The sequence below is a fragment of the Xyrauchen texanus genome, chromosome 10, assembly GCF_025860055.1.
Source record: "Xyrauchen texanus isolate HMW12.3.18 chromosome 10, RBS_HiC_50CHRs, whole genome shotgun sequence".
Taxonomy (NCBI): Eukaryota; Metazoa; Chordata; class Actinopteri; order Cypriniformes; family Catostomidae; genus Xyrauchen; species Xyrauchen texanus.
The window spans coordinates 17,309,866-17,321,425 of record NC_068285.1 but is presented as its reverse complement, the minus strand read 5'-3'; the positions used below and the strand labels follow the sequence as shown (position 1 = coordinate 17,321,425).

General features: G+C 33.9%; 1 protein-coding gene across 9 annotated transcripts; it reads right to left on the bottom strand.

Annotated features, from left to right (window-relative positions):
• Window positions 1-1,675: 1,675 nt before the first annotated feature.
• On the bottom strand, window positions 1,676-11,341 carry LOC127650220 (uncharacterized). 9 transcript variants are annotated; one of them, XR_007971402.1, is made up of 8 exons: window positions 11,211-11,341; window positions 10,017-10,053; window positions 8,484-8,527; window positions 8,105-8,151; window positions 5,159-5,544; window positions 4,787-4,918; window positions 3,663-4,222; window positions 1,676-3,632 (listed from the first exon to the last, which is right to left on the bottom strand). XR_007971402.1 is itself a non-coding variant. In XM_052135518.1 (7 exons), the coding sequence occupies exons 3-7, from the start codon at window positions 8,492-8,494 to the stop codon at window positions 4,064-4,066; spliced, it is 735 nt and encodes a 244-aa protein (XP_051991478.1). In that variant the 5' UTR covers window positions 8,495-8,527; window positions 10,017-10,053; window positions 11,211-11,341; the 3' UTR covers window positions 1,676-4,063. The 9 variants fall into 9 exon arrangements, 2 of the variants coding, with proteins under 2 accessions (XP_051991478.1, XP_051991479.1); XR_007971401.1 differs by having other exon boundaries at window positions 1,676-3,602; XR_007971406.1 differs by having other exon boundaries at window positions 1,676-3,423.
• Window positions 11,342-11,560: the final 219 nt, after the last annotated feature.

Here is an 11,560-nt window from a genome sequence, read left to right as displayed (position 1 = left end):
TACAAGTGCATGGCTGTGTAAACAGAGTGTGGGTGCTTGACCTGTCTGTAATTGAGAATGTGTGGCGCATATGAAGCACACCATACGGCAACGAAGACTCCATACAATTGTGCAGCTTAAGACCTGCAAAAATATCTATTTTTCATGTATCTTCAGTGCCCAAATGCTTAATAAGTGTTATTAGAAGAAATGGTGATGTTTTACAGTGGTAAACACTCGACTGTCCCAACTTTTTTGGAGCATGTTGCAATCATCTGATTTGAAATTACTGTATATTAAAAAAAAACTATAAAATTCAAGGTAAAACATCATATAATGTGTAGTTGTAGTGCTTTCAATATAGCAAAGGCTGAATATAATTTACTCATTCATACTGTCCCAACTTTTTCGGCATTGGGGTTGTAGTACATCAGATGACCTCAAATCACAAGCAGTGTTCATTAGCATCAGCATCACAACACTAAACAAAAGTGAATAACTATCATAAATACTCCAGTTATACACATCTAACACCACTAAAGCTTCATTTTATAGATTTTGTGATATGTATATTATGAACATTTCTTTGATATACAGTATATAGTTGATTCATCGACCTTCAGATTGTTTTTAAATACTATATGTTAAATTGTAAATATGCGCAAGATTTTAAACATCTACAACAATTAGAATAAGATAGTTCACTATTGTTGTTATGCCTCATGTCAAAAATTGTAATATCTTATATAAACCTTGTATAACAAGCACAATTTAAATAATGTGCTTTTAATAATTGTCATTAATGATCATAAAATGCTTTCTTCACCAATAATATTGTTTTTAATCCCTATGATTACCAAATGCCCCTAAAAACAATAATCATAACAATTAAATAATAATAGACTGATTATACAGAACATTCTACTATGGTTGTAATACAACATGTGTATACAAGCTTAAATAATACCACCGGTCTCATCCTAGACAACCAAAGGCGTGTCCTTTGCTGTTCACATTTGATTGTGATGCAAACTGAAAGAATTGTTAGTCATGGTGACTAAGGCTAAAGTGCATCATCATGAAACTAAACCAGTCAAAGCCAGTTTTGACTCAAGTGCACATCATTTCAAAGCATATACAGTATGTTTATGAGGTAAAATCTGTCTAGTGCACTCATAGAAAATGGAAACAATGACTGGAATTTATACAAGAATGGAAATCATTAGAAGTGACAATGTGACATTGTCACCGCAACCTTTGAATTTATTTTTTTGTTTTTTTTTGTTTCTAGTTTTGATGAAACACTAGGGGACCACCCAGGTTAAATTATATTGACCTTATGGGTGGTCCCTTAACTCTTGTGGGGGGACCCCCATATGTACTGGTGGAGTACAGTTTAAAACATTTTATTGTTAACATAGTGTTGATTTGCTGTACATCCTATAGGATTAAGCAAGTATTTCATATAAATGTGTAATTAAGATTATTGTTAGATTGTGGTTTGAAAATCCTTGTGATCATGTTGGTTCTTTCAAAGTCATGAAGACACTAAAAATATAATCTAGCTTGATGTAATATAACACAGAAATGGAACAAAATAAAAGTAGGTTACAACAGATTTAGCCTGTATGGATTATTCTAACAGTAATAGAAAGTCTTGCACAGAGTGTAACATTGGTAACATTAGTCCAGAATGCACAGCAAACAAGATGTTCTTTATTTACCTTCTCAGGAACTCTGGCATTTTTACACAAAAATTCTCACAGCAGCAAGATATCATATTTTATTTACAGTAATACAGACTCCCTGATACTATACAAACAAAGGTTGGGCACATTCTATTCAACATTTCGTATCCATTTGTTTAGTCCACAGCACAGAGACAGAAAAAACGTGTATATACAATATTAGTATTCAAAACTGAAATAAATACCAGGGGTTGGTCACAACTCATAATTCTTAATATCAAAATTTTGAGTCAACTACTGACCTAATTGCTGTAATCTTGAAATAGACAGAGGAACACAAACCTAGATACATTAAACAGGAAAAATATAGGCACTGTCATCTACTGAGGCATTTTCTTCACGGACCTACACAGTAAGGGAGCCATACAACATTTTTTATCAATTTAGTATTCTTCACTTTTCAAACTTCTACAAACTAAACAGAGAAGCCACACTAGCAGCAAAACATACACTACTACATATGCATTAGAAACCACTAATGAAGTTGCATTTGTTTGATTTTGTATTTCTTTTTTTCGATGGATTGTGTCAAAGCTGTTAAAAATATTACATTAGCTCTGAAGAAAAGATATGGAGAGATAAGTATGTGAATTTGATGATATCCAGTCTAAGATCTGATGTGGCGACATTCAGTGGTGATTTCTCAGGGCCAGCAAAACCTTCTCATGCCAAATAAATACATGTTTTTCATCCGTTCACTCTCAATCACCTTCTTGCCTATGCATTTTTAATCGCTTTCCTCTCTTAATTAATCTACAAACAAATAGATAAAAACTAAAAGTTTATCCAATCAGAATTAATTCCTTGATGCTTACAAACAAAATGTGACAACTGTTTCACAAATCACATGCCCAAAGCCGAGCTTGTTAGCCGAAACAGCGCGTGAGTCTGAGCTCCACCCCCTCAGCCCTTCAGAATTCCCACAGAATCCCTCAACAGTGCAAATGAATGGGCAACTAATGTCAGATGGTCAGATTCATCAGCCAATCAGATTGATTTATTTGTTCTTGGTGGGTATGACCTTTAGGATATGTTACTGTCAAAGCCTTCTAGCTGGCCTTGAGTGACGCAGTCAGGCTTTAAGTGATTCGTAATTCGAAAAGCGTAAGATCAAGCTGTCTGACGAGTCGGCTGTCATCACTGCTGGTATCACCATTGAGAAAGAGATCCTTATGGATTTAAAAACAAGATGATCTCCATGACCGTGTGAATGCTTAATTTATTAAACAGGAAAGGCTGGCTGATTTTAATTTCAAGTAAATTGCTAAGTGCTTTTTGCATTGTTATAGAAACATCAGGAGTTTTCTAAGTGGGCTGCTTGAGCATTCAGTGTCAGATCGAGTTTTGAAAAGTAGTGCTGTGATCCATTCAACACGGAGGAAAAGTGCAATGAAATGCATCTTGAAGTCAGAATTACAACTTGTAGGCTTGAGCAGAAATTATCAACTCCGATTTCGCCAAGATGCATGATGTCACACAAACATGTCGACTGTCATATATTCCCTGTCTTTGTCTAGATGTTTATGTTGAAATTATTGTTTAGTTCCCTCATTCCTGTTTGTTTTGAATTCCTTTTGTAGTTTTATTTCATGATTGGTTCTAACCTTATTGTTTCACCGGGTGTTCCTGCAAAAACTGACACACAACCAGGGAAAACAAGGAACACCTGGGGAAACAATCAGGGAATGAGGAACACCTGGGGAAACCATCAGGGAATGAGGAACACCTGGGGAAACAATCAGGGAATGAGGAACACCTGGGGAAACTGTCAGGGAATGAGGAACACCTGGGGAACCATCATGGAATAAGGAACACCTGGGGAAACTGTCAGGGAATGAGGAACACCTGGGGAAACAATCAGGGAACGAGGAACACCTGGGGAAACTGTCAGGGAATGAGGAACACCTGGGGAAACAATCAGGGTACGAGGAACACCTGGGGAAACAATCAGGGAATGAGGAACACCTGGGGAAACAATCAGGGAATGAGGAACACCTGGGGAAACTATCAGGGAATGAGGAACACCTGGGGAAACCATAAGGGAGTAAAACAAAGTGCAGAAAGAGCTGTATAAAACATACCTATATGCTCCCTTAAAAGTTTGGTCCCCGTTTACTGGCATTGTACAGATAAATTCATATAATACCTCCATCAGACAGTGCTTTGAATGTGTGGTCTAATTGGAAGTTTTTTCAAGGTTTTTTTTTGTGTTTTCAATTTACATTGAGTAACAACTAGTTCTCATTGACTTTCGTGTATAGAAAAGATCAGCTTAGATATTCTGATAATTACCACCTTTTGTGTTCCACAGAAGAAAGAAATCATACTGGATTAATTTAATGTGAAATGAGTAATTGATTTGCTTTGCAGTTGTACCTATCATGTTTTCCATTGTTCACATTGCATTTGCATCTAAATTCATTCAAGTCTTGAATTTTCTGGTCTGTGCTTGTAGTGAGACCCACTGAAGTCTGAAGATACACATCAAGGTTGACCTGTTGGACCAAGGTGAACGTTGAATTAACAGTCAGGAAAGCAGCATATTTCTTCAATAAAGATGTTATATGTATACAGTATGTCATTCTTCAGTAAAGTTATGCAAAAACAATAAGCATAGTAATCTCAAATTATTGCTCAGTTTTTCATTGAACACTGTATTGTATTCTTCAGCCTGTGTAACAAAGATATAAAAATGCATAAATATTGAAAATTATTGACAGAATGTATAAAATATACATTATTTGAATCCTTATATATTCACTCAAATCCCTCTGTTTGTTTTTGTTAACATTTAGTCCTTTCGAATGTTTTATTACCAATGATAACAATGGTTGGGGAGACAATGAGTTGGGGGTAAAGCAGAGTGTCAACCATTCAAAAGGCAAAATTTAAACCAACATCCAGTGCCATCTTGTTTTTGTAATAATGGGTATGTTAACATTGTGTAGTTTTATTGTATATCTATTGAAATAGCATGACTTCAGCATAATTATTCAGTCAATCTGCCTTTTATCATCCTTAACTAAAGTTATGCAAAATCAACTGGTAGGCAATCTTACATTGCGGTTCTGTTTGATGTCATTCATGGTTTTCAGCAATTCACTCTCCATAGATTCTCTGAACTTCTGGTGTGATTCTTTCATAGCTTTTATGTCATCACATTCCACCATTTCATTGTATTCTTCTTCAGTCTGTGTAACAAACATGAATATACATGAACATTGATTATGATCCACAGGATGTATGAATGTATACATTTAGCAAATCCTTAGAGATTCCCTAATTTATAAAACTGGAAAACATCATGAGATGTCTGATAGTCATAATTCAAATTCATTTTTAGCTGCCTAGGTAGTTGTCTAACACATTATGCACATTTATAGGTACTTTGTATCTGCCAAAAACATAAATGTGAATGTAAATGTCCTCACCGGCTCTTCAAAACATTCCCCAAGCTTGAAGGTCTCTTTTCCAGGGAAAACCATTCCACACTGGAACAGGTCCTTCAAGCTCATGGCTACGAGGTGTAAAACCTCATCCTCATAAGCATAGACCTTCCCATCCTCACACAACAAGAGCACTAACTGCAGGCCAAATGCATCACAGGGGAAGTTATCAATAGCACCAATCACTTCCATTTCCATCCTTTCTGGTAGATAATAATCTTTCCAGGCTTCAAGCTGCTCTTCATCCCCAGCGTAGACTGTTCCATGTTGCCCACAAATTCTCAGAGTACAATTCTTAGGTTTCACAAGGGGAACTGTCGAGTTGTATTTGCGTTCTACAAATTCTGCTATTTTGGTAAGGGCCACAGCATCTATGTCACAAACATTACATATTTTATTAATTATTTTATAGAAACAATATGTGGGGAAAAGAAGTGTGTTTATGTGGATATGAAGACAGCATGTAAAAAGACTGCTTCATCATTTGGTTAAATATAGTAAACACTGTCTATCAAGCATGCACATATGTAATGCATTGCAAAATAATTCAGAATGCCTTACTATACACATTGTAATCCTTCATATCTTTTAATATAGGATTGTTACAGCAGTTATTATACATTAAATTGTTTTACGAGTATATTACATGAATCATATAATACATGCAATTGTTGATCATGTGTTTTAAATGCATCATCATATTCATCAACCAAGAATAGGTAACTGATACAATGTTTAACAACCGATTTCCCCTATAATTTTTCATCTTGCTCAGCAAAACGTAAGCAGCCTGAATTTACTTGGATCACAAAAAATGCAGGTGTCCCTCTATTTAAATTTGAAGTGTCTGGAATGTTTGTGGATACGGTCCTTTCACTACAATATATAATGAGTGCGCTGTATTTCCACCTTTTTTCCAAGATGTATCACAGCTTCAGCCTCATACTGAATAATAAGGCAATAGACATTTTTATGGTAACATGGTATGGTGATTGTTCCTGTAGTTACACTTATTTAGCTTGAACATACTAATTCTTGAATTAATCAAGGTATATTACAGTATTTGCCATAAAATTGTTGTATTGCGTGAAGAATATACAGTATATACTGTATATATGAACAGTTAAAACTCTCTATTGAGCAATAATTATGTATTTAGATTTGCACTATGAATGAGTGTGTGTGTATATATATATATATATATATATATATATATATATATATATATATATATTTGTCATTTTGTGTTCTATATATACTTAATTTTCTATTTAATTTAAATTCAATTTTTTATTATTTTTAATTATTATCTATGTCTTGTTGCTGTTTTTGTATTGTTGTGCACTGGAAGCTTCTGTCACCAAGACAAATTCCTTGTGTGTGTAAGCATACTTGGCAATAAAGCTGATTCTGAATCCAATATATATATATATTTATTAGCATGTGTCATTGAAAAACAACTTTTCATTTCTATCCTTATCTGAAAAGGGATTTAATAAACTGAACAAAAGTTGAACAAGTTAATTTTTTTAATTTTTCCACTTGATCACACATCGGAAAGGAAAGTGGACATTGTAGAAATGCACTACCATTTGTTGTTCTTCACTGAAGAGTGCAGGATAAAAGCATTTTCAGAAGAAACTTAATTTATTCCTCGCCGGCCTTCTTTTCTTCCTCCATAATTATGTATTTTTCACCGGTCTTCTATTCTTCGTCCGTTATTATTGTTGTTGTTGTTGTTTTTTTCTGATGAGTTTTTATAGTTTCTAGAAATGAGAGTTGCAGATTGAATCCTGTAACCCATAGTCCAATATATAAAAACAGACATTCAACATTCCAGTTGGTAAGCAAAGAGCAAGGAAGGGGTTATTGTGTTGGGTTGGAAGCATGAGGTTGACAAATGAAGAGCAATCATACCACTACGTTAATGCAGAGCCATTCTGTCTCATCCACGCTGCATGGAATAAATGTATTGCATCGGTGAGCATGCTACTCCAGGAAGGGGTTTTCTGGGCTTTCTCCTCCAGTTGATGTAGAGGCCTACATACAAGAGCTGAGCAGCTGCCATATACGACTGTGATGTCAGTCATTTCCACAAAGTCTGTCTCTTCTATTATTTTCGTCAACTCGCTCCAGGCCATTTGTAGTTGAGCTTTTATGATCAGAGAAAAGTACTGCGGGACAAAGTCAGTCACTAAAGTGGACAGCAGGAAACTTTCTTGTGATTAATCATTTCAAATTCTGACAAACCCAAAAGTCTGCTGGTGAGGAAGTCCAGAATGAAGAGAAGTGTGCAATGCCTTCTTGCCTTCAGATTTGTGTGTGTTATCAGCAATTTCTCTTCTCGGCCATGGTCACAGACAGATTCCGTTGTTGCTCTTAATAAGCATGTCCGATTCATCATTAAATTGTGTTGTTGTTGTTTTTGTTTTTGTTTTTTAAATTGGTTGATCCAATTCACAAATCGGGCTGAAATGTTACTGTATTTTTTTAAGCTAAAACTCTTTTTTTAATTTATACAAAAACTGTTTGTAAGTTTTGTCACTTTCATATTTTTATAATCCAACAGAAAGATGTCAAAACAGTATGTGCTTAAAATTACACAAATTGTGTCTTTTATGCCTTCATAATCTGCTTTATATTGTGTTGCTGATCTTGTTATTTACATGTGATAATACCACTGAATATGACGCTTGTGCTGGATGTTTTTGACTGTGACATGAGTCGTTTTTGGTAAATCATCTGAAGAAACACTTTTCCATGCATCCCTGTAGCCATTTGGATCAAAGAGTCAAAGAGCAACTTGCAATTATACTGCGATTTCTTTCTTCAGGCTGTGCTTGTGCTTGGTGTCTCGTTTGAGCAGATTCTCAGATGCTTGTGACACAGGGGCCACTTACGTATAGTTTAACCAAATAGATTATTTATTACCTTGATCAGCCAATGAAAGAAATTCCTTCTTGCATTGTTCTGGGGATCTAAAGAGGAAAAAAGTAGGTTAACGTTTTATAACAAATTTCATTAAACAATGACATGAAATGTCATTAATTTAGGCCTAACAAAGATGATCAAGTTGGTTGCCAACTTATAGATTCCTAAAAGGGATTGACTATTTAGGAATATTTTAGATCCCTAAAAAGGGAATTACGAAAATGTGCTTTTGAATTAATTATCTACGTTTTCCAGGAACAGTAAGCACATTTGTATTGCATTAACACATTGATCAATTATATGTAAGGAGAGAATATAGTGTTAGCAATACTCTACAGATTGGTATATTCTGTGTGATGTTATATAAAAATACACTTACCCTGTTATCATGGTCTCTTGAAATTGTGTTTTCAAGGGTGAAGTCTTCTTACAGTTGTGATAAATAAAAGAAAAAAACATCTCATTAATAATCTATAGCTAATTATACTGCCCTTTAGACAGCTGAAACTTGATTAAACAAGTTAACTTTGTTGAATGATTTTTATTTTATTTATTTTTTGCATGCATTTAACTGTAAACTAAATCAGTGTTTCCCAACCTTTTTTCTGCCATGGCACAATTTTTACGTCAAATGTTTTTTTCCTTTTCAAGAACTTGTCCATGTTTCTGTCCGTCTTAGTAGCGTGTTTACTTGTTATGTTTCGGCTATGCAAAAATAATAATAATAATAATAATAATAATAATAAATAATAAATAAACAAGTCACATATAGTGCGATAGACTTTCTCATCGTCCGTCATTTTGACAGACAGGGTCGTAAATATTCCGTCATAATCTATTATTACCCGTCATTTTAATTGTCATATATTAATGATGATAATACATTTAATAGCTTTTATTTTCGTTCACATGTTCTTTTTTAATCATGATTTTACAGGACGAGCATATAGCAGATTATGCATTTATTTATTTGGAGAACAGATGAACAACAGAGACAGGACAGGAAGCAGATGAATGTTTTTTCCCGCAGTGACAGCGGAGGCCACTAAAACACAACATATGAACAACGCAATATTACGAAAAACAAACACGATTAGAATATGAACAAAACACGTAAAAATGAACTGAACAGAACTCAATGGACAACTCAAATTCCACACAACTTCCAACTTTCCTCATGGACTTAAACTCGCCTGTGTAATGAAACGCATCAAGAGAGACCGATTCTGAGGAAATTGTCATTAGATTTGGCGTCTTTGCCTCGGACAGATGACTTCTCGTGACAGTTTGAATTCGGTTCTGGAGGCTGAAATCAGCGTCAAGCGCGGGAATTTGTTTATGTTCAGGTTGAAGCGTTTTCTTGGTGAATTTAAAAAGTTCAATAACTGGGGTCTATTCGTAAACGATAAGGTACTAATATTTCATTAAAATAAATATTTCATTCACAAATTTGGACAGTTTTTAAATATTTATTCTTGCTTAGTATCTCAGAGATATTATTGGTGAAGCAAAAAACGTGTGAAAAACACTTTGGTGAAAAGTGACGTCACTTCACAGATTTCAGTGTATTCTGCAGCGCTGACGCGAGTCGCGTGAAAGACCCTAAAATATAAATATCACTCACTTTTCCACATTAATCATTGCTCTTCACAGTCACAACAGTGACCGATTATGGTTTCAAAACGGCGAATTTCTCCGAAAGGTGAGGAGTTTAGATCCCTGGAATTATTATTAGTTGTATTATTATTATTATTATTATTATTATTATTATTATTATTATTTCATGCATTTATTTATTTTGTGGAATTTGGTAATTTTCCAGGGCACACCTGACAATCTTTCACGGCACACTATAGTGTTGGGAAACACTGAACTAAATATGCATTTCATAAAATAATACACAAATACATACCAGCTGGTTCAGAGGGCAGAGCCTGCTGGATGGTGTTCTACATTAACATAAAAACAATTATTTAAGTTGAAAAATAAAAACTAAATAATAATAAAAATAAATAAATGGATTAACAACAATACACTTTGATCTTTTCAAATAATAATCTTAATATTAATCATAAAATCATTACTGTGTATTTTTACACAGATGGAAACTGAAAATAAAATGTACTTATTTCAAACTACAGCATCATTGTACCTTCTACATTTGTAGCTATCATGAGACAACACTTTAAAGTTGAAGTAAAGGTACTAAAGAGTTTTATATATAATATAAGCTTAAAATCCCATTTAAAAGGAAAATTAATAGTATTTTCTTTATCAAATTTATGACATGAGTCCCACAGTTCAGTCCATCTGCTGTCTGTAACTTTCCAGTCAAAAGAGTACAAGCATATCAATACATGATTTCAATAATACAATTAATGTACCTCTTTAAAAACAAATGTTTTATTATTTTTATTTAAATTTTACACACTTGTAAATGGGAAACTGAAATGAAAAGCACAAATGGACCACAAATATTGTTCCTTATTATTAACATGAGGATAATCTAACAATCACGTAAAGTTACCTGAACACTCTAGGACAACTTAATAAGTAGCATTTCAATGATCTTTCAGGTTGACTTAATCTGTTTATTTCTATCAGAACATTTACTTCATGAGTGTTTTTTCCGGTACTTTTTCTAGCAAACATTTTTCTGTTGGTTTCCCAGCAAAGATCTTTCATCATAACCGGTTCTGCCTGATAGACTGGTCACTTGTTTTTAATGCTGGGAACAATTTTTCTTTTTGTTTTATGAAAACATATTAAAATGAGTCATTTTCATATTAAAATAAGCCATTTAACATTTTTATTCACATTCCAGTTTATATTTTTAAACATATATTTTTTTTATGATATACTGAGGTATTTTTTATATAAGATTTAAGAGAATATTTCTGAAACAAGGCAAAGATCATAGATATCTGTAATCTACTAGATTTACATTTTCAGATTATAGGATTTTTCTTCTTGAAATTAGAAACGTTTAGGCTTTCTAATAAGCTCTTGTATACTTTTCATCAAAACAAAGAATAACGTGTGAATGGTTTAACTTGCAGTGACAAATTAGAATAATATTATAGGAAATGTAAAAACATTGACTTACCCTGCTCTAACTGAGAAATCCCTTTGTGTCAAGTGTTTGTGCTAAAGTCTATGGGTAGTTTCAAGGTACAAAGCACTACGTTGTAAATTCTTCAGATGCGTGGTTGTTTTCCAACCAGTTTAATTTAGGTGGAGCTCCTGAAACGTGGCAGAAACAGTGTGCGCATGCGTTGGTATTTTTCCATCCAGAAACACATGCAAAATGACGTTGGTGTCACCTGATGCTTAGGGGGATGGTTTAGTATATCTGAACAGCAGAAGTGGAATTTCAGACACCTACTGTAAAATAATGTTTGGAGTTGGAAATTCTATTCAAAGATGAACATGTCTAAAGATTGAAAATAAATGAGT

Excerpts from the sequence above, each read along its gene's own strand:
- LOC127650220 (XM_052135518.1), bottom strand. Across the intron at positions 4,919-5,158 it reads GGGAATGTTTTGAAGAGCCG|ACTGAAGAAGAATACAATGA; the intron begins GTGAGGACATTT and ends TTTGTTACACAG. Across the intron at positions 4,223-4,786 it reads ACATCAAACAGAACCGCAAT|GTCAACCTTGATGTGTATCT; the intron begins GTAAGATTGCCT and ends TTGGTCCAACAG.